The sequence below is a fragment of the Quercus lobata genome, chromosome 2, assembly GCF_001633185.2.
Source record: "Quercus lobata isolate SW786 chromosome 2, ValleyOak3.0 Primary Assembly, whole genome shotgun sequence".
NCBI lineage: Eukaryota > Viridiplantae > Streptophyta > Magnoliopsida > Fagales > Fagaceae > Quercus > Quercus lobata.
In genome coordinates this window covers 49,265,202-49,287,248 of record NC_044905.1, presented here as the reverse complement: position 1 = coordinate 49,287,248, position 22,047 = coordinate 49,265,202, and the positions used below count along the sequence as shown (strand labels likewise).

General features: G+C 38.7%; 1 protein-coding gene across 4 annotated transcripts in view; it reads right to left on the bottom strand.

Moving 5' to 3' along the window:
- LOC115975747 (DNA ligase 6) overlaps nucleotides 1-21,338 on the bottom strand; it is a 37,109-nt gene extending 15,771 nt beyond the window's left edge. For all 4 annotated transcript variants that reach the window (XR_004088187.1, XM_031096661.1, XM_031096662.1 and 1 more), the window contains exons 1-7: nucleotides 18,789-21,338; nucleotides 18,556-18,673; nucleotides 18,341-18,422; nucleotides 9,319-9,421; nucleotides 9,118-9,214; nucleotides 6,856-6,958; nucleotides 4,355-4,483 (exon numbers count right to left, since the gene is read on the bottom strand). Coding sequence is in view for 3 of the 4 variants with exons in the window: in XM_031096661.1 (XP_030952521.1) it covers nucleotides 4,355-4,483; nucleotides 6,856-6,958; nucleotides 9,118-9,214; nucleotides 9,319-9,421; nucleotides 18,341-18,422; nucleotides 18,556-18,673; nucleotides 18,789-21,171 (3,015 nt within the window). In the remaining variant the exon portion in view is untranslated. The remainder of the gene's footprint in view (nucleotides 1-4,354; nucleotides 4,484-6,855; nucleotides 6,959-9,117; nucleotides 9,215-9,318; nucleotides 9,422-18,340; nucleotides 18,423-18,555; nucleotides 18,674-18,788) is intronic.
- Between the last annotated feature and the right edge of the window lie 709 nt (nucleotides 21,339-22,047).

The window sequence follows — 22,047 nt, the reverse complement described above, 5'->3', positions numbered from 1 at the left end:
TCTAATCCCTCCACCCAATCCAAATCATTCAAAAAAAAACCAGCCGCCGACATCATACAACCACCATTGAGAACCCACTCGTTGCAAGCCACTTCATTTACAGGCTGGAAATTACAGCCCAAACACTTTAAACCACATCTGCCACCTGAAGAAAGAAAGAAACACACAGAAACAAAACAAAAGAACCCATGGCCAAGAATTACAACTCTATACAAAACCCATCCACACCCAGATCCGCAAAGTCCTAATCCACCAAAAGGTCAGACCGCACATCTCCGTCAACCTCACCACCAGAAAACACATCCCACAGCCAATCTTTTGAAGCAAGACACCATCGTCAACCTTTGGCTCCGAGACGCTTTGCTGATAGCCACCCCAAGACTCCAAATAACAACTTGCCGCCGCCATCGCTCTCCCTTTCCCATGTGCTGCTCCACTGCCACCCCACCTTTAGGCCCCTATCTTGCATGACATCACGCAGCCACACCAACCCAGCATAAAAAATGGAAAGCTTATTTTTAGTAGCTAAGTTTCAGTCTTTGTGTTTTGTGGCTCTAAATTTGAGTTGAAAATGACTTCAATTGATAGAGACCTTGAGGAGCAGCTTATGGAGGCTGGGAATAACCTCATTAACCCTCCTTCCTCCAATGATGACTTGCTCACTCTTCTTGAGAAAGTTGAAAATTTGTTAGCAAATGTGGAGCAAGCACCATCCAAATCAATGCAAGATGCATTTTTTCCCTCAATGAAGATGAGACATGATGAAATGGATGTGAAGGTTTCAGTTGCATTTTGCATTACTGAGTTGCATTTTGCATTACTGAGATTACAAAGATAACAGAACTAGATGCCCCATGTGATTATGAGCAGATAAAGGAAATATTTCAGCTGACTGTAGCAGCATTTGAAAACTTGTCTCATGTGTCCAGTAACTGTTATACAAGGTTTCAATTCTTGATACTGTTGCAAAGGTCAAGTCATGCTTGGTGATGCTGGAACTATTTTTTGATAAGTAATAAGTTTGATTGATATCAAAAAAGGAACTCCCTAATACTCAGGGAGTGTACAAGGAATCAACAATTCAAGTACAAAAATTACAAGAATCAAGGAAATCAAGAAAAGAAGAGAATGATTGATTTCGCATAGCAACCAACCAATCCAATAAAGTTCTAACGAAAAATAACTTGAGGTGTAGTATGGATCTCTCATTATCTTCAAAACACCTACTATTTCTCTCCCTCCAAAGATGCCACATTAAGAAATGGGGAACAATTAACCATATATGACCATTTCAATGACGACCAAACCTACCTTGCCAACAAGCTAGTAGCCCCACAACGGATTGCGGCATTACCCAACTTAATCCAAATAAACCCAAAACCATAGATCACAAATCCATAGCAACCAAACAATGAGGAAAGAGATGGTCAACCAATTCACCATTACATTTGCACATGTAGCACCAATCCAATATCCAAACCTTCCTTTTTTGTAAATTGTCAATCGTCAAGTATTTCCCTAAAGCAGCAATGCAAACAAAGAAAGCTACTCAAGAAGGAATCTTCTATTTCCAAATACTTTTCCAAGGAAAATGGTAGTCATTAGAGCCCACTAAAATACTATAATAATCATTAACCATTAACCCCTTATCTCTATTAGGTTTCCAACACATCTTATCCTCACCAAACCTCGTTACTGAAGAACCATATATGGTATCCATGAAACCTGACATAGCCTATAATTTCTGAGCATGCACAACCTTAAAGAAACTTACATCACAAAAGAGGACTCCATTAGTGGACTTCATAAGCTCAGCCACACTAACTAGCCTCCTTATCTTGACAAAATCTAAACAATTCAGGATAGCTGACTTCAAGAGATGTCTCCCCACACCAACAGTCTTGCCAAAACTTCACCCTAAACTCATCACCAATATCATACAGAATATAGCATGTAAAAGAAGGCCATTCCCAACTAATATTTTTCCACAAACCAACACCATATGGACCATATACAGATCTGATACACCAGCCACCCCATACGCATCCATATTTTAACTCTATCACTTGCCTCCAAAGGGCATCCTTCCCAATCACAAATCTCCATAGCCACTTCCCAAGCAAAGCTTCATTAAAAAGTCTTACCTTCCTTATCCTCAAGCCACCCAAAGAAATGGGAGAACAAACAGTAGCCCATTTAATCAAATGAAATTTGGGTTCATCACCAATGCCACCCATAAGAAATTCCACTAAAGTTTCTCAATTCTGTTAGCCACAATAGCAAGTATAAGAAATAAAGATAGAAAATAAGTGGGTAAATTAGATAGTGATTTTGATTAAAGTGACTCTATCTCCCTTGGATAAGTACAAACGTTTCCATCCCACTAATCTCCTTTCCATCTTCTCCAAAATCGGGTTCCATATTGTCTTATTCTTGAATTTAGCACCCAAAGGAAGACCCAAATATTTCATTGGAAGAGTACCTTGCTTGCAGCCAAGGACATTCAACAATAAGTCAATATTATGTACCACTCCAACAGGAACCAATTCTGACTTGCCCAAATTTATCTTTAGACCAAAAACTGCCTCAAACCAAATAAGGACCATACGAAGAATCAAAATCTGATCTAGATCAGCATCACAGAAAATTAGCTTGGTGATGCTGGAACTTGATTGTGATGCATTGGTTGTTGAGATGTTTCAAAATTTCTTAAAAATAATTAGGTCCAACCATCCACATGTTGTATTTTCAACCATGGAAACAAATATGACTCTAGTCATAGATGAAAGTGAAGAAATTTCCTTGGATCTTCTCAATTCGCTTTTAGCTAGTGTAAGAAAGGAAAACTAGAATGTATCACCTACTTCATGGAAATCAAGGGAGCAATAATCACTAGGAAATTGGGGAAGCAAATAATCACTAGGATTAATGCCTGGCTAGACAAAATAATGGCACTCATTAAAAAACTAACCAAACAAAATAATGGCACTCACTAAAAAAACTACCCAGCTAACTTGAGGGTAAAAGCTTCACACATGAGATAGTAATGTTGTGGTACCAAAATTTTGTTATGAAAAGGAGATACAAGTGCCAACAAATGTCCCGTCAGTGCACCCTCAACCATGTGTAGTAGAGTCAATTGAACCTGTTGGTGAGCCATTACTTGATGAGGCAGAAGTTCAACAGCATAGTGAAAATTATGGGGGTGCACATGATGTTATAATGGAAGTTGATGAATCTGCTTATCATCAGCCTTGCATGGTGCATGGAGACAAACAGTTTGCCAAAGTGGATACCATGGTACTTCGTATGGTTCAAGATAAGATTGTGATTCCACACATTGACTTTGTCATTCCAAATGAGTTTACTGAGGTCAGGGAATGCAAGATTTTGCTAGTCTCTGTGCTCCTAGAGGTGATTCCTAAATTGAGGCAAGCACTACGTGCTAGAGTTCTAATCCTTCTCCACTTAAAAACTCGAGGTCGAGTTTTCTCAGCATTCATTTAAGATTTTGTGTCTAAATTTGAAATTATTTTTTATTTTGAATTTTGAATTTTGAATTTAGTTTTTAATGTTGAGGATTTTAAGGGATTTGATTAGGCATTTTCCATATTAGTGTAATCCCTAAACCCTATTAAACTAGTGTTCTTGTAATTGTGAAAGGCAATTGATTTTGAATAAGAATTTTATGGTGAGTTGAGAATATGTCTACTCTTTTGTTTTCTTTGTTTGGTGGTGATGCCAAACGCCATTAGGTGGTGAAGCCTAGGGTTTGCAAGCAGATCCTAGGTGGTGAAGCCTAGGAATGGTTCTGTTGTTCCTGTTGTCACTCTTTATTTCCTATTTTCCTACATTTTTTTGCATCAAATTATGTATCTGAAGAAGTCTCTCAAGAAGTCTTGAATTAATGCCACGGTTTCATGTGTTACCAACAAACCAAGAAAGCCAACTTAGCTTGCCAAGTCAGCTGAAATTGTGAGCTGAAGTCATGATTACAGGCCTTAAAATTGTGACTTGAACTCATGATTTTAAAACCACCATAGTTTTCAGATAAGTTTCAGACACTTTTTTTTATAGGTAAGTTTCAGACAGAATTTTAATATATTTTTAATAAAAAATAATTTTCACCCAAATGACTCACAAAATAAGTATGCCCACAATAATATATTAAATAAGTTCACATTAAATTTTTCAAAAAAAAAAAATTTTATTAAGACACTCTATAAAATGTTCAAATACTTTGCCAAAACCTCATTCATTGAATCGTGATAGCAAAGGGTGAGAACCAACTTTTATGAAACAGTAAAAAGATGACAGAATGAATAAATGACAGTTTGTCAAAAATAGTGTTAACCTGAAGATTCTCCTTCAAATTATCTACTTTTCCTTCATGGTAAAAGTTAGGGGAGGAATTAAAAACAACGGCTTGAGCTAGAGCGGGTAAAACAGTTCTCATCATTGCTCCAATCCGTAAATTTCTGACCTGCATAGAAATGATGTTAAAAATGGTCACAAAAAATAGCTCAATACCATAAGTTAAACCACGTATTTAAGTTCCACATTCATCATACTCATTCAAAAATATAAACTTTTTTGGCAATCAGATATCGCAGCCATATTCAAATGATGCACATTTTCAGTGCAGCACAGGTGAAGACCTCGTCTATTAATTCTTTAAAAAAAATCCTAAAAATAACAAAATAGAAGACCATGAGAAAGGGAAGGAATGAAACAAAATGAAAGGAAAAACACACTTTGCTCTGGAAATCGATAGCAAATGACAGGTAAAGCAACATCATCTCCACCCTAACTGCAACAGCTATCTCTATCTATTGTAAAACAAGAATCTTGTTGCGTCTTAAGAAAACATGTTTTCAGATCTTAAACAACACCCGATTTTTCAATTTAAATGGATAATACAGCCCCCTAATGATAAAGGATTAAGATGTTGGTGAACTAGAAGTATGCATGATAAGTAAACACTAGAGCACATAAGGAGAAATAAATAGAAAGGCTTGGTGACATGGTGGTGCTACAATCTGGAATGAGAAATTTGAAGCTCAACTGCTAGACCAAAAACACAGTACTTCCTCAGCAAATAGTGCAAAAGCAGATCAAACATGATCGTTTTCACAACCATACTCTCAAGAAACTTAAACCTCAAGCCATTGATGCATGCAAAACGTCAATACTTTTAGGGACCTGAACATCCAAGAGCATAAAGAACAAAATGAGGAAGCAAAACTCAATACAAGAGTGATTAATCAAAGCTTGAAAAACACAAGATGCAGAGCAGTGATTTTTTTTTTTTTTTTGGGGGGGGGGGGGTGTGGGAGTGGGAGGCAACTAAAATCATCTCGGTTTTAAGGATAAAAATCTCTGTTGTGCTCTTCCTATTTATCAATATCCTGCTAAGCTGTAAAAAAACAGAAAATTAAATAATTTAACCATTATTCTTACAATAACATTTACTATTTAATAAGCATCTATTTGCTTTGGTGTAAAAATTTTTTTTTCTAATGTTTTGTGCAACTATAAATTGAAAGTCAAACACTTTTATGATGAATGGATAATTACAACAAAATGGTCGAAAAAAAATTTAGGCTTTTCAAAAGTGTAAACAACAAAAGATTCATATGATCCTCCCAACACAAACACTATGTTTGGAAGTTCGGAGGGAGAGGGCAATAAAGGGTAAGGAGTGTAAGGAGAAGATAGTAAATGAGAGTAGAGGGGAATGGCTACCTCTTCACCTTGTTTGGATGTTTTAAAAATTAAGTAGGGAGAATATAGGGGATGAGAATTTCGTATAAAATGACAATTATAACCTTATTTATTAATTTTAAAAAAATAAATATAAATTGACATCTTAAGGGCAAATTGACATTTCAATTTTTTTTTTTAATCCCCTCCACTCCACTGAATTAGAAATGCAGGCTTAGGAGGGTTCGTTAAACCATACCCCTCCCATTTACTCTACTCTCCTCTCCTCCCTCTCCCATCCAAGCAAAGCAAAATTGCTGAAAGTCTAAACTGATAAACTATTATGTTTCAAAATTAAATTCTCAACAGCAAACAATGACTTAACCACATGTGCCCCATTTTATGCTCTATAAGCATGCAGGGCAGGTAATAACGAAAACAGTAACTAAAAAGAGAAGGATTAAAGAAGAGAATTGTATTAAGATTGATACGCCAATGCACACAATTCTTCAAGTCAACAAGTGCAAGATAAAGATAATTACTTTAAAAAATGGCATAATATTATTTAATGCCGTTATTCAACAAAACACATAAATATACCATCACACATCTATAATCTATAATATATAGAACCCTTTGACTTTTTGTTAACTTCCTCTAGTGTTGCCACATAAGCTTTTGATGCCTCACAATTTTACACATAATTTTTTTTTTTTTTTTTTTTTTTGAGGAACTACATATCAATTTTTTTTTTTGATAAGTAACTACATATCATTATTTTAAATATATATTTTATAATTGAATTTAAATTCTATTTATTCTATATTTAAACCCTTATTAGAATCTTGCCCAATCATATTTTTGTTAAATGGTAGAATAGATATTTCCATATACAACCTCAATCATAATAAAAGCTTATTATTAACTACCATAATTATCAAATTTCATATTTAACCAAAAAATAGAAAACGGAAAAATATCATATTTTATTAATTTAACAAAACAGACAAGTTGAGAGGAATAAATGAGATATAATTTAACAAAACAGACAAGTATTTATAAGCAAGGAATGGTCCTAGATAAATGTAGTGCAAAGATCACCATTTAGATAAATGTAGACATGTTCAAAGCAAACTAGATTAAGAGTCGTACCAAAGTTCTAACAAGAAACTTCATCTCCTTCTCTCTACAAGAACACATGAGATTCACAATAACATTTTTCTTTCGAACGGTACTTCCACTGCCTGTTTGTACACTGATGATACCATATAAGAACGAGAATTAAAATAATTTCATGTAACAGAGTGCTTGCAATTGGTATCGGAATTTAAAAATATTCAAATCAATAAAATAAATTATATAATACACATTTTGAATCATGAAAATTACCACATAATATGAAAGAAAATTAGAACAAATTTGCTACAAATTCTACATGAGCTAATAAACTAAAAGGCCTACAAGTATAATCAAATCCCATATGGTGTTCTAATGGTTCACTCTGTAAATGATTCCATAGCCATCTCATAATATACAAACTTTGAGGACAAATTCCTATGCCCATCACCGTGTGCCTAATAAGGTTGATTCTGTTAATATTACTTCTTTTAAAGACTCAGAATCACACCCCATAGGTTGCCTAAGCCTATAAAAAGTAAAAGTTAGAAGCTGTTTGGCAACCCAAAGATTCTTCTGCTTTTGAGGACTTTGAAAGGCAGCTTGGGCCTTTTAGGAGGCTTTTGAAACAACTAAACCTTTAATTTAGAGAAAATTACACTTTACCACCCTAAACTATACCCTAGATTACACTTTGCATCATAAACTTTTCAAATGAACGTTTTGCACTCTAAACTATGACCCTTGTTACACTTTGCACTCTGACGTCAAGTTTATTGTTAACTTGGATGGAAACACAAAATTTAGGGTACAAAGTGTTATCAGAAGTATAATTTAAGCTGGTAAAGTATAATTTCTACTTTGTTTTTAAGGGATTGAGAAGATGGGCAATTGGTTTTTTTCAAGAGATGCCATTCTTTTCTATCCAAGTTAACGGTAAACTTGACGTCGGGTGCAAAGTGTAACAAGGGTCATAGTTTAGGGTGCAAAACGCATTTGAAAAGTTTAGGGTGCAAAGTATAATCAGAGATATAGTTTAAGAATATGGTTTAGGGTGTTAAAGTGAAATTTCCCCTTTTTTTAATTATAAAAATAAAACAACTGCAGCTTTTGAAAACTCATGCCTCCTAAACTTGCCCTAAATGACATGACGTACCATCTGGATAAAATAGTGGGAAAAATACCCTAGATTACACTTTGCATCTTAAACTTTCAAATGCATGTTTTGCACCCTAAACTATGACCCTTGTTACACTTTGCACCCCATCGTCAAGTTTATTGTTGACTTGGATGGAAACACAAAATTTAGGGTACAAAGTGTTATCAAGAGTATAGTTTAGGCTGGCAAAGTATAATTTCTACTTTGTTTTTAAGGGATTGGGAAGATGGGTAATTGGTTCTTTTCAAGAGATGTCATTCTTTTCCGTCCAAGTTAACGGTAAACTTGACGTCGGGTGCAAAGTGTAACAAGGGTCATAGTTTTGGGTGCAAAACGCATTTGAAAAGTTTAAGGTGAAAAGTGTAATCATGAGTATAGTTTAGGGCGTTAAAGTGTAATTTCCCCTTTTTTTAATTATAAAAATAAAACGACTGCAGCTTTTGAAAACTCAAGCCTCCTAAACTTGCCCTAAATGCCGTGACCTACCATCTGGATAAAATAGTGGGAAAAATACCACTTTAACTAGATATATATTTACAAACTTAACATTCCTACACTTGATTCATGCTAACCTTAAGAAACTTTTCGTTACGGCTCCATTTCCTACTGTGAACACTGAAAACAGTGGGATATTGATGTTTTAATATTTTGATAATAGCATTAGTTTTTTTTTTTTTTTTTTCAAAGTTTCCAGCTAAGGACCAAATATATATATATATATATATATATATATAAGGGAAAAATGAAAAAGAAAAACCTAATTGACAAAAATAGTTTGAAGGGAAATATTTTATAACATAAACTGCTTTGCACCACAATAAGAAGAAAAAGATAAAACCAATCTCAGGTGATGATGATCTTCTTCTTTCATAGGCAAGTAAACTCATGCATCATATCAGATTGAGCATTTGACCTTCCCCTCCACCCATTGTTTTATGGGGGAAGAACATACCACTTTCCCAAAATCTATGATACCAACTCCTAGACATTACATATATTACTAATACTATTATCTAAGTGGTACTATACTACTATCATTATACAAATTATTCCCTATCATTTCAAAAAACCACCAAGAGATAGTCAACAATATGTCCATTAAGCTCTAAAGAACAAAAACCAAGATGGATAAGTCAAACCTTATCTTTCGGAGTGCAGAAAATACATCTCTAATTAGAAGCGGTGAAGGAGGGGCAAGTAATGTTTGTGTTTGTCGGCATTCTTGAGCAACATCACCTTTAACCAAAATAGACTATTTCTTAGGTTGTACAAAAACCTCACAGAAAGAAATAGTTCAGCAGACCAGATATAATATATGAGAAAAAAACATTTGTCGCTACCAAGATCACCAATCTTGTTATACATCTCCTTTAATTTGGTCCGGTTTGTACCACATGCCTCTTCCAGTGCTGAGGAGACCAAACTTCCACCAATGTTTAGTTCCTGCACCATAGTTAAGACATGAGGACATTTTAATTTCTTGCACAAAAGAGAAGATGCTTAATGCCTAAAATCTCTCACACCTGACATTGGCATGTGAAAAACAAAATCATATTTCCAGATTTCTGTTAAGAGAAATAGATCATTTTTTTTTTTTTTTGGATAAATAACAAAAGTTCATTAATCAAAATACCCAAGTACACCGGAAGTGTAAATGGATAGCATTACATTCAAGAGATAGATCATTAAAAACATTACAGAGCAGAAAGAAAATTCAAAGCGCCAAGATTATGAGATGGATAAAATCATTTTGTGTAATAATATCTGATAAAAGTACATCTAGTCAAAACTCAAAGTAATTTAATTACTATAGTAGAAGTAATAAAAACGGACTTGTCAATTAAGGAAGTAACAAAAGAGTATGACTTCCAATAGAATATAATGGGGAAAATGAATACATGTGGTGGAACTTAACTAATCAATTGAGGATCCATAGCCAACCACAAAATTTGGGATTAAGGCTTGTTGTTGTTGTTGTTGCTGTTGTTGTATCAATGCATACTGATTTCCATTTTCTGAATATATCCATGAGAGTATGCATAGCAATAATAAAAACTTAGGGTACTTTTTTTTTTTTTTTGAAAGTTAAAAAAAAAAACTTTGGGTACTTAATTGAGAAAAATAACAAGAATAAGACAGGGATGGAGTAGTATACAAGAAACACCAAAAACTTATAAGAATTTTCAAAATAATAAATCAGGAAATTTTAAAAAATAACAACTAGAAAAGCAAGAGTAAAAAAATTTTCTAGGAAACCAGCAAGACAACCAAATTGCATTGGTATGCCAGTATGCCTTATAAAGACATTGTGCCCTTCATTTTCCTTCAATTTTCAATTATTCTTCTTTTTCCAAGGAGAGGGGGACAGTAAAGGAACCTGAGTTATAATCACACAAATCATAGACCATACCAACAATCAAAAAAAATGCAAATGATCTCTTATGCTGCAGCAGAATCAACCTACTAAGTTGTTTATATAAAGTAGACAGAAGAACTTTACAGAGCACAAAACATGATAACAAATTTTGTGGTCAGCTACATAGTCTTACCATTCTGCTCTAACTTGGTCACCAAGGATTCTAGCACACAGCAATACATATTTATTTCAAAATCTAGTGGAACTTTTTTTTTAGGAATAATTATTTATTAAAGTAAAAAGGAGCCCCTCAGTACACAAGCAATATTCTAAGAGAACTACAAAGTCATGAGAGAGAACAACTATCAATGAAATCTAGCAAAGTAAAGGGTAATTAGTTGGAACCAGCCATCCATTTTATGCAAAATATGCAGGAGGAATAGTTTCAAATCTGCTGAAGACCTCTCAAATCCTTCGAAAGCTCTACGGGTGCACTCCTTCCAAACCATCCACAAAAGGCACAAAGACTGCACCCCACACAACACCAATCCCTTCCCCCCACCCATCTAGGAAATCTCCCCTTCCAACATGCCAACATTGCAAGAATTGATTGAGACAGAACCCACTGAACCCCAAATAAACAGAAGATCATTGACCACAATCAAGGGCATACTTGCAACAGAACAAATGGTAAACTGTTTCCCCCACCTTCATGCACAGGTAACACCGCTCGATCACACAAACCTTATGGTGATGCTGATTATTGTGAGAATGTTACCCAAAGCAGCAGTCCATGTAAAAAAGGCAACCTTAAGCAGAGCTTTACCTTCCAAATATCCTTCCAAGGAAAAGAATTAACTCCTCCCAAAACATAATCATAGCTTCCACTTCTCAATCATGTAATAGACGCATTAAAGTAACATCCCAAAGCACAGAGCTATCTATCCAAACCAAATAATCCGCCACAGGAGCCTCTTATCCTGAGCAATTTCGTACAAAACTGGAAAAACATCCTTCAAAGGCCCATCACCGCACCACCAATCAACTCAAAAACACACACAGGTTCCTTTCCCAGCCAAGAATGAAAGAAACCTGGAAAAAGGAACCCAACCCAATCTAATAAACTTCCATAAACCAACTCCATGCCCTCCTTTAACCACCTTCAAGCACCATCCTCCCAAACCACACCCATACTTACACTCCACTACTTTCCTCCAAAGAGCAAAACAATGGCAAATCATCATAACCACTTACCTAATAAATTTTTTTTGAATGGCACCATCTATCTCACTCCTAACCCTCCTTATCTAATTGGTGTACACACATCATCCAATTCACAAGGTGAAACTTAAGCTCATCTCCCATCCCTCCCAAAAGAAAATCCCTTCGCATCGTTTCAATAGGCCTAGCAATGCTATCTGGGAGAGGGAAAAGAGAGAAAATATGTCGGTAGACTCGAGAGAGTACTCTTAATAAGAGTGAGTCTACCCCACTTGGATAAATAAATTCTCTTCCAAAGTTCCACCCCACAAGGCTTTTCTCCATTCTTTCCACAACAGGACTCCGCCTCTCTTTCGACTTAAATCAAGCACCAAGTGGTAACCCCAAATAATTCATAGGGAGGGAAGAAATACCAAGGATTAGAGACGAATCCTCCACTTCTTAAACTGATAATGCTAGGTAAATTAAATTACACTTAAATTTGGAAATAGATTTTTTCATGAAATTTACTAGTTCTACCAATCAGAAAAGATTATAAATAAAAAATTAAAAATTAAAAAAAAAAAAAAAAATCAATTACTAGTTCCATAGAATATATCTCTGTTGCCATGATTGACCAAGAAAGGTAACGTCAGCTCCAACTCTAGAGTCAGAACAAAACCATGAGATTAATTCTATAGTTGGAAGAGGGAAGTGCTCTCATGCTCTCTCGCATGTAGAAGCAGGTGAAGTCTTGCGTTCCTGCAAGAGTGTGGTGGTTTTCCAGTGTGTAAGGCCAGTCTTTGTACCCCCTCGTTAAGTCGAACGAGAGTGGGCTGTTTAACTATGGCTGAAGAACTTGAGGAACTATGGAAGAAACTGACGGTGACTGAGGAGGAGAATGAAGACATAGTGTTGGGAAGCAACAGTACAAGGGTAGCGAAGGAGGCAGGGAAAAACTGTATAGTTATGAAAGTTTTAACACAACGTAGCGTTAGTGTGGACGTTTTAAAGAAAAATCTGAGAATGCTGTGGAAACCAAATAAAGGGTTACAAGTTGCGGAGATTGAGGATAATCTATACCTTGCTCAGTTCGGAGACAGCCGGGATAAGAAAAAGGTGATGGAGATGCGACCATGGAGTTTTGAAAAACAGCTAGTGCTCATGAGGGAGTTCGAAGGGGAGCTGATCCCAAAAGAGATTATACTAAAGTGGTCTCCATTTTGGATACAAATCTATAACCTCCCTCTCAAATGCATGACCAATGGGACGGGCAATGCAATTGGAGCCAAGATTGGTGAGGTACTAGAAGTAGACGTCCCTGAGAACTGGGTGCAGTGGGGAAAGTATCTCAGAGTACGAGTAAATGTGGACACGACGAAAAAGCTTGTTAGAGGGAAGAAGGTTTGTATTGAGGAAGGCAGTAGCAGATGGGTATACTTTAAGTACGAACGGCTCCCCAACTTCTGTTATAGATGTGGGATGCTAGACCATGGTGAAAAAGAATGCTTAGAGCAGGCGCCGGTGGAGGAAAGTGGTGAGAAGGGAAATGCACAATATGGGCCATGGCTGAGAGGTGAACCGGGTAAGCGAGCTTACAAAGAAATGGATAGCACGGCGGAAGGAGGTAGGCTAAATAACAAACACAGGGACGAAGGGATTGAAAGGGGAATGAGAAACCAACCGGGAAAGAGTACAACATCAGACCAGCAAACAAAGAATGGTGGTGTAACGGCGGAAAGGACATTCCGGCCAGCTGGGCTTAGTCAAAGACCCAACACCGAGGTGTCAGGAGCTTTGGGGGAGAGCTCAGAAGGGAAACATGAAAATGGCAATGGAAAAATTCAAGGGGAAAAGAATGCTGGCGTGTTGCATGAAATTAGCATGGGGAATCTGAATGAGACAAAGGAGCATGAAGACACAGACATGGGGATTCCGTGGGAGACAGCGACGTGTGAGGACTGCAACGTATCAACAGGGCTCGTAAACTCCACCACGAAAGAGGCATCCGAAGTTGAGGCTCAAGTGAGCTGGGCCGAGACTAACACAGGCCCATTGGCAATGTGTTTTGAGCCAAATAAGGGCTGGATTTCGGAGGAGCTGGGCCCAACAAATAGACATTGGAAGAGATTAGCTAGGACAATTAAAAACATAAGTCCAAGCAAGAATTTAGTCTCAGCTGGTGTTAAAAGGGAAGGACCCGTGCCTCTCCTGGAACTAGACCCAAACACGTTGTGCGCAAAGAAAGGAAAAGGAAAGAGAGTGGAATGCAAACCTTCGAATGAAGAAAATAAGGTGGATGGCGGTGTGGCGGTGGCTGCGAGGCAGCACCGCCGAGCCCAATGAGCGTGATATCCTAGAACTGTCGGGGATTGGGGTCGACTCCAGCAGTTCGCTTGCTCACTGAGGAAGTGAGTTCAAAGAACCCCACCTTGGTGTTCTTAGCTGAAACCAAGGCACAGATTAGCCGTATCAAGGGTCTTCAACAGAAATTAAATTTTACTCAAGGTATTGTAGTGCCCAGTGACGGTCGGAGTGGCGGCCTAGCGTTGTTATGGAAGGAAGGTACAGTAGTCCACTTTAAAAGTTGTTCCCATTCTCATATTGATGTGGTGGTTGTGGAGGAAGATGGTGGAGGAACGTGGCGGGCAACGGGCTTCTATGGGCATCCCGATACAGGTATGCGATTTAGCTCTTGGGAATTATTAAAAAAACTCCATACTCAAGCTGCTTTACCATGGGTCATCTTTGGAGATTTCAATGAAATTCTCCACTTAGATGAGAAATTAGGAGGGAAAGAGAGGGATTCTAACCAAATGGAAGCTTTTAGGGAGACTTTGAATGCTTGTGGGTTGTATGATTTGGGCTTTGTTGGGCAGAGATATACTTGGTGTAACGGTAGGTTTGGTGACCAACGCACCCTCATTAGACTTGATAGAATAGTGGCAAACGATGCTTGGAGAACTAAATTCCCGGAAGCATTGGTCTACCATGTGTCTATGGTAGCGTCAGACCATTGTTTACTTGCTCTCAGTTTAAAGAGGAGCAGAATCCAGAGGAAGAGACATAAGCGTTTCTTCTTTGAAGCTATGTGGGCTAGGGAAGCGGGATGTAAGGAAGTGATTGAACAATCCTGGGATCCTTACAGAGAAGCATCAGACCCTATTCAGGAAAGACTAACAAGGTGTCAGTATCAGCTCCGGAGTTGGAATCAAAATACATTTGGCAATGTGAACAAAAAGTTGAGGCAGAAAAATTCCCGGCTGCAACAGCTGGAAATGCTTAACTCTCTCAATGACAATGAAGCTGAAATCAGGGATTTGAAGAAAGAGATCAATGAGATACTCACTAGAGAAGAGATTATGTGGAAACAACGGTCAAGGGTGGAGTGGCTTAGAAATGGGGATCGCAACACAAAATTCTTTCACGCATCTGCCAGTCAACGTCGGAGAAAGAATAGAATTGATGGTGTAATGGACTCCGAGGGAGTGTGGCATGCTGAAGAAGGTGAGACCGAAGCCATTATTCTAGACTATTTCAAGAATATCTTCAAATCAGATTGTCCTGCCAATTTTGATGCTAGTCTTGATGCCATTGAAGAAAGTATTAGTCACGATATGAACCGAGAGCTACTTAAGGAGTTCAAATCAGATGAAATCAAAAGGGCACTCAATCAAATGCACCCGACCAAGGCGCTAGGTCCTGACAGTATGCCCCCTTTATTTTTTCAGAAATATTGGGATATTGTTGGTCCTTGTGTATTAGATTGTGTGTTGCAGGCTCTCAATTCAGGTACCATGCCTCCTCGTGCTAATGAGACTTACATCTGCCTTGTTCCTAAAACAAAGAATCCCCAAAAAATAACTGAGTACCGCCCGATCAGCCTCTGTAATGTGATATACAAGATTATGTGGAAAGTGCTTGCAAACCGGCTGAAGAAAATTCTGCCTGTGGTCATAAGTGAAGCGCAAAGCGCTTTTGTTCCAGGAAGGCTCATATCGGATAATGTTCTTGTCGCTTTTGAAACAATGCACACCATTGACCAACGTAGGAAGGATAAGGAAGGACTTATGGCCATCAAGCTCGATATGAGCAAGGCCTATGACAGAGTGAAATGGTCCTATTTGGAGGCCATAATGCGAAGAATGGGATTCCAGGATAGATGGATGTCATTGATTATGATGTGTGTGTCGACGGTGACCTACTCTGTTTTGATAAATGGTGAACCAAGAGGCACTATCATTCCCACAAGGGGGCTGCGACAAGGAGACCCTATCTCCCCATATCTATTCCTACTTTGTGCTGAAGGCTTATCTGCAATGATAAAAAGGAAAGAAAGGCTTGGTGGGCTGAGGGGTATCTCGGTAAGGAGGGGAGCACCTAGTATATCCCACCTTTTCTTTGCGGACGATAGTATTATCTTCTGTAGAGCTACAAGTGGGGATTGTGCACAAGTTGCAGAGGTGCTTGATATTTATGAGAAAGAATCGGGGCAAAAGTTGAACAAAGAGAAGACTTCACTTTTCTTCAGTAAAAATACGTGTCCGGAATTTCAGGAAATGGTGAAGGAGACCTTTGGAGCACAGATTATCCATCAACATGAGAAGTATCTTGGGTTGCCCCCGTTAATAGGCCGAAGCAAAAAGAATGCCTTTAACCGGATAAAGGACCAAGTGAGCCGGAAAGTTGCTGTTTGGAAAGGTAAACTGTTGTCCAATGCCGGAAGAGAAATCCTGATAAAGGCAGTAGCACAAGCGACTCCCACGTACACAATGAGTTGTTTCAAGCTCCCAGACTCGCTTTGCTCAGATTTGAACTCCTTGATGAGCAGATTTTGGTGGGGGCAAAAGGCAAACGAAAGAAAATTAGCTTGGCTGTCTTGGGAAAAGCTGTGTAATCCGAAGCTTGAAGGTGGGCTGGGATTTAGGGACTTAAAGGCGTTTAATTTGGCGTTGTTGGCAAAACAGGGCTGGCGAATTCAGAAAAATCCTGACTCTCTAGTCCATAAAGTTTTCAAAGCAAAGTATTTCGCGGGGTCAACCTTTATGGAGGCCCAAATGGGGAAAAGGCCTTCCTACATTTGGAGAAGCATCCTATCGGCAAGGGAGATTATCACAAGGGGGTCTAGATGGGTGATTGGCAATGGAAGGAGGGTTCACATATGGAATGATAGATGGCTACCAGTGGCTGACACGTACAAGGTAATAAGCCCAAAAGTCCAGATCAGAGGAGAAGTAGAAATGGTGTCGGATCTGATGGATGATGAAGGCAGAGGATGGAATGCAAAGCTTATTAGAACCATCTTCTTACCTCATGAAGCAGAGGTTATCCTTGGCATCCCAATAAGCCCCATGGCTCCGGAAGATTCTCAGGTATGGACAAAAACTCCTAATGGAACTTTTTCAGTAAATAGTGCCTACAAAGTTGCCTATAAGATGCTTAAGGAAGCTAAGTCAAAGAACCCCAGTTCTGAATGCTCAGACAATTCCAAAATGCAAGCCCTTTGGAAAGCAATATGGAATTTAAAGTGCCAAAGTAAAATTAAGCACTTTATGTGGAGAGCATGTAGGAACATTCTACCCACCAAGCACGGCTTAAAGCAGCGAAAGGTGACCACAGATGATAAATGTGACATTTGCGGTGAAAGAGAAACCACAGGACACATTCTGTGGAGCTGCAATACAGCAAAGGATACCTGGGCAGAACTGAAAGTAAGGCAGACTGATCGGATACCTCCCCTAGAGGAATTTATCGATGTTCTTTGGTGGCTGCGTGAGCACTCTGTGGTTAATGATTGGGAGGTTTTTGCTACTGCTGGGTGGAGTCTTTGGAACAACAGGAATGTTATTAGACATGGAGGACAGGGCAGACAGGGGAGAGAAATAGCATTGGAAGCACAGAGGTATGTAGATGAATTCCGGAATCACATGCCTAGTGACCTCCCAAAGCTTCAGCCCCCCCCTACGAAATGGTCTCTGCCACCACCCAATTGGTATAAGATCAATGTGGACGGCGCGGTCTTCAAAGAGCAAGGTAGTATAGGTGTAGGGGTGGTTATTAGAAATGCTAAAGGTGAGGTTATGGGAGCAATGAGTAAGAAAATGTCTGCCATTGGGAGCAATTGAGGTTGAAGTAAAGGCTGTTGAAGAAGGTGTTTTGTTGGCATGGGATCTGGGTCTAAAGAATGTTGTTGTAGAAGGAGATTCGCTGGCTGTGACTCAAGCTCTTAATGGCGTGGTCACCCCTGCTATTTCTATCCAAAAGGTGTCTGAAGGTATCTTATGGTGGCTCAAGAAGTTTGATAACTGGAAGATCTTGCACACGAGAAGAAGCAGCAATACAGCTGCACATGTAATGGCTAAAGAAGCCAAACCAATTCTAGATAGTGTAATATGGGTGGAGGACTCTCCCCCAGCTATTGCTCACCAACTTTTGTATGATGTACTGTCTATGGACTTTTGTCCTAATTGTTGAATGAAGTTTAAAGAGTTTTTCATCAAAAAAAAAAAAAGAACAAAACCATGAATTTGATGAAGAATGTGGAGGGGAAAAGGAGGAAATCAAGATCACAATTCTATTGGTCAAAATTAAGTCTTGTCATATCAAGTGCAGCCAAGTGATACAAAATACTAACTTGGATTTAAAAATAATAATAACAATAATAATAAAAATAAAAATAAAAACATCTCTCATAACTAAAAGAAAATTGAGGCTTCAAAGGATAGGAAATAAAACTTGAATACAGTATCACCAGTCAAGCATTGATTAGAAAAAGAGTACAAAGACCATGGGTGGATAAGACTCACTATATTTTCATGGTCTGCAGCAATCTTATTTGTGCACAAATACACAGTGGGCAGCACATCCTCAGGAGACAAGGCCAGTAAACTGTCATAAAAGCCAGTGCAAGAAAAGAATATGTCCCAATCAGCAAAAACTAATAAAAAAGCAAACTGTGATACCATAAAAGGAAGAAGAAAATACAAAAATGATATCAAAGATGCCATCTGTAGCAACAGACCTTCTGAACATATTACACAACATAGAAGTAGCTTTTATCTTCCCTTTTTCATCCTCTAGTTGATCAAAAGTTCTTGCAAGATGTATATATGGAGCAGGTTGTCCACTCCTCCAGCATGCTGCACATGTATCTCAGCAATGTGAAGGATTGCCATCAAGAAAATGTTTAAAATTTAAATATATTAACAAGAAAACTCAATACTTTGAACAATTTCAAAATGTAAAATAAACAACCATGCTCTGTAGGATTGTATTTTTCTGGAGGTAGTGATACAGGAGTTGCATCCACATCCTTTGTTAACGTTGACTGCAAAGAGATATCAGGAACATGTTCTTTCTCTAGCACATTCTTCTTTTGGCCAGGAGAGCAGTTGTTGACACTACTCTGCACCAGAACTGATTTGTTGGAGTCACCAAGGTCACCCTCATGATTACAGAAGTAAATATCCAGCGCCTTATTAATATCTCCTTTTGTCTTCTCTAGAATGGTGGCAGCACAGCTTCTGGATGATTCATTGCCATTTATTATTTGAATAAACTGGTCTATTTCATCCCTGTAAAATTTGGCAGAATCATCAGGCAACAGATTTTCATCTATAGGGCTCTGCTCAAACAAAGTTCCTACCTTACCACCTTCAGAAACATCGGGCAAAACTTTACTGAAGAAACTTGTTATTGTAGATTGTTTTGAACCACCAGATTCCAACTTTGAATTAACCTTCTTGTTTGTCTTATTCTCAACATTCATCTTCCTTTTTCCAGGAGAAGTGCCACTCTTAATTGAATTGACTTTAACTTTCTTGTTTGGCTTATTGTCAATAGTCCCCTTACCTTTGCCAAGGGAAATATTACTCTTACAAGAATGCTTCAGGTTGGCTGACTTATAGACTTTACTTAAAGCATTGTCAATGCCTCCAATAGGACTACTCATAACAAAACCTGCTTGTGAAAGTGAAGCGGAGACATTAAGTGAGCTACTTTGAGAAGTGGACACAGATTTTGTAGCTGTACTAGCAAGGACTTGCTCATGAAATTCAGTTTCACGTTCATAAAAATTAGACACCACTTCAACAATATTCCTTCCTGAGCTGCTAATCAGATCTAATATCTGGTTGTGAGTGACCCATGTGGGCAAACAATCACGAAGTTCCTGAACGAGTTTCTCCGTGTCCTCATCAGTCAGCATAACTGGATCTTGTGAACTGGATTGTTGAAGAGAAGATATATCCTCATCATTCAACACAACTGGATCTTGTGTACCAGGTTCTTTAATATCACTGCCCTTTGCCTTAGTTTCCTTGATCTCATTCTCCTTGTCCAGCTCCTCATTAGTGCTGGCATCTCTTTCAACCTTGTCAACCACTTCACAGGACCCTCGAAAAAAACCCCTTAAGAACTCTTGCTTATTGGCCATTTCATCAACTAACCCTGCAAAATGCTTTTGCATTTTATCAGCATGCTTGCTATCAAGGTTTTCAACATCCAAACCCACGGTAGGAATGACACGCTTTGGTTTTAATAACTTCACATATTCCCTAAGTTCGTCATAGTTTGAATGTTCACTATACGGAACAAGATGAATCTCAAAGGAATCCTTAGTTCTGACAGCAAACTTATTGCGCTTCACTTCATAAGTCCAGCCTGTCGGAACAAAACCCACAACCTTAGAGTAGCCTCTTTCATCCATGATCTCCTTCATTCTCACGAAATTAGGCCTAAAATACGGCCATGTCTCACCCAAAACATTCCACCCAACAACATGAACATCACTTTCACACACGTCCTCTGTAAACAACCCGCTCTCGCCATACCCCAAAACACGCAAAACCTCCATCTTCCTAGCGTCGACGTGTATCTTCCGATTACACCTCCGTGCAATCTCGAGCAAAATCCTCTCTTTCCCAACAACATAAGTAGCGACAAGAAACAAAACATCCCTCAATGAATCACCCTCACCTCCTACTCCTACTCCTACTCTTACTCTATCGATCACACTAACAACATAATCAATAGACTCATCTTGGGAAGGAAACACAAATTTGGGATTACAATAAGTAGTATCCAAGAAAACAGCATCAGAACCAATAAATTGAGTTAGAAAAGAGTCAAATCTCATGGAATGAGAAAACCGAAAATCGCCGGTGTGAACATACCTGCCACCGTTGGGGCCAGGAATGTTGAAGAGGAACTGGACGGCACCAGGGCAGTGATTGGCGTCAATGAGGGTGACCTGACAGCCGTCAATGACAACAGTTTGGCGGAGCGGTAAAGGGGAGACAAAGGGGGAGGGGAGTTTGAGAACGCGGGTGAGGAGAAGGGCGGTGGTGGGGGAAGAGAAGATGATGCCTTTGGACCAGGTGGGGGAGAGGCCAGCGTAGTGATCAGAGTGGAAGTGGGAGAGGAAGTAGGAGACGGAGAAACTGGAATCGCCGCGGAAGGCGTCTACGAGGAAACGGGTGTTGGGGATGAGTTTGGAAGGGGGATAGGAGGAGGAGGAGGGAATGGGAGTAGAAAGAGAGAGGGGTGATGGTGGTGGTAATGATTGGGATTGGGATTGGAGAGCGGCCAGGAAGAGGTGGGAGGAGTCTAGCGTTAGGGTTTTCGAGGAAGAGGCCATTTGGATTTGGAAGATGATCACTGAGAAATGAGAATGGGCAGTCAGTAGTTGCTGGTGTTGGTTTGGCTTTCCAGAAGTTGGTGGGGTTGGGGAGTTTTTGCTTTTCAAAGGCGCCAAAAGTATGTTTTATACGAATTATTGAAGCATAATTTGTTGCTCCGACCTCCGAAATCCGACGGTTTCTTAATCGTACGTTCTTCGTACAAATGCAATATTTTTACGCACTTATTAATCAAATATGGTTTTCTTTTTCTTTTTCCTTTAAACATGAGATTTTTTTTTTTGGGAGATACCTATCGGATTTTTTTTCAAAATAACACTCATTTTCAAACAATTTCATTAGTTGGTAAGGTTTCTAAACTATTTATAACAAATTAGGTCTTTTAAATTCGATTTTGGTGTGCTAAATCGAGTATTCGACTTTAATAAAACGTAGCACTTGATGTGAAACTCGAGTGTATAAGACTCGAGTTCCTTAGAAAAAATCACCACACGAGTTCCTTAGATGAAATCACCACACGCACCCAGAAGCAAACACAACCCACCCAAACCCATAAGCAAACACAGCCCATCTAGAGAGAAACACGCAACCTAGAGAGAAACAAAGGCAAACGCAACCTCTAGAGCCTTAACCTTCGTTGCCGCCACCATTGGGTTTAGTCCGAGCCAAAGGGTTTGGGTTAGAGAGACTAGGTTCGTGGGGATTTGGGTTAGGAAAGTCGGAGCCAAGGGTTTTTGGTTATGGAAATCTTGGTTTCTTCTTCGTCATTCTTCAAGCTCTCTTTGCCTTTTTCTTCTTTTGAGGATAATTATCTCAACTCCATTTCAAATTCAATCTCTCTGCGTCTTTCTTTAGGTGTTGCTCTGCCTTTCAAA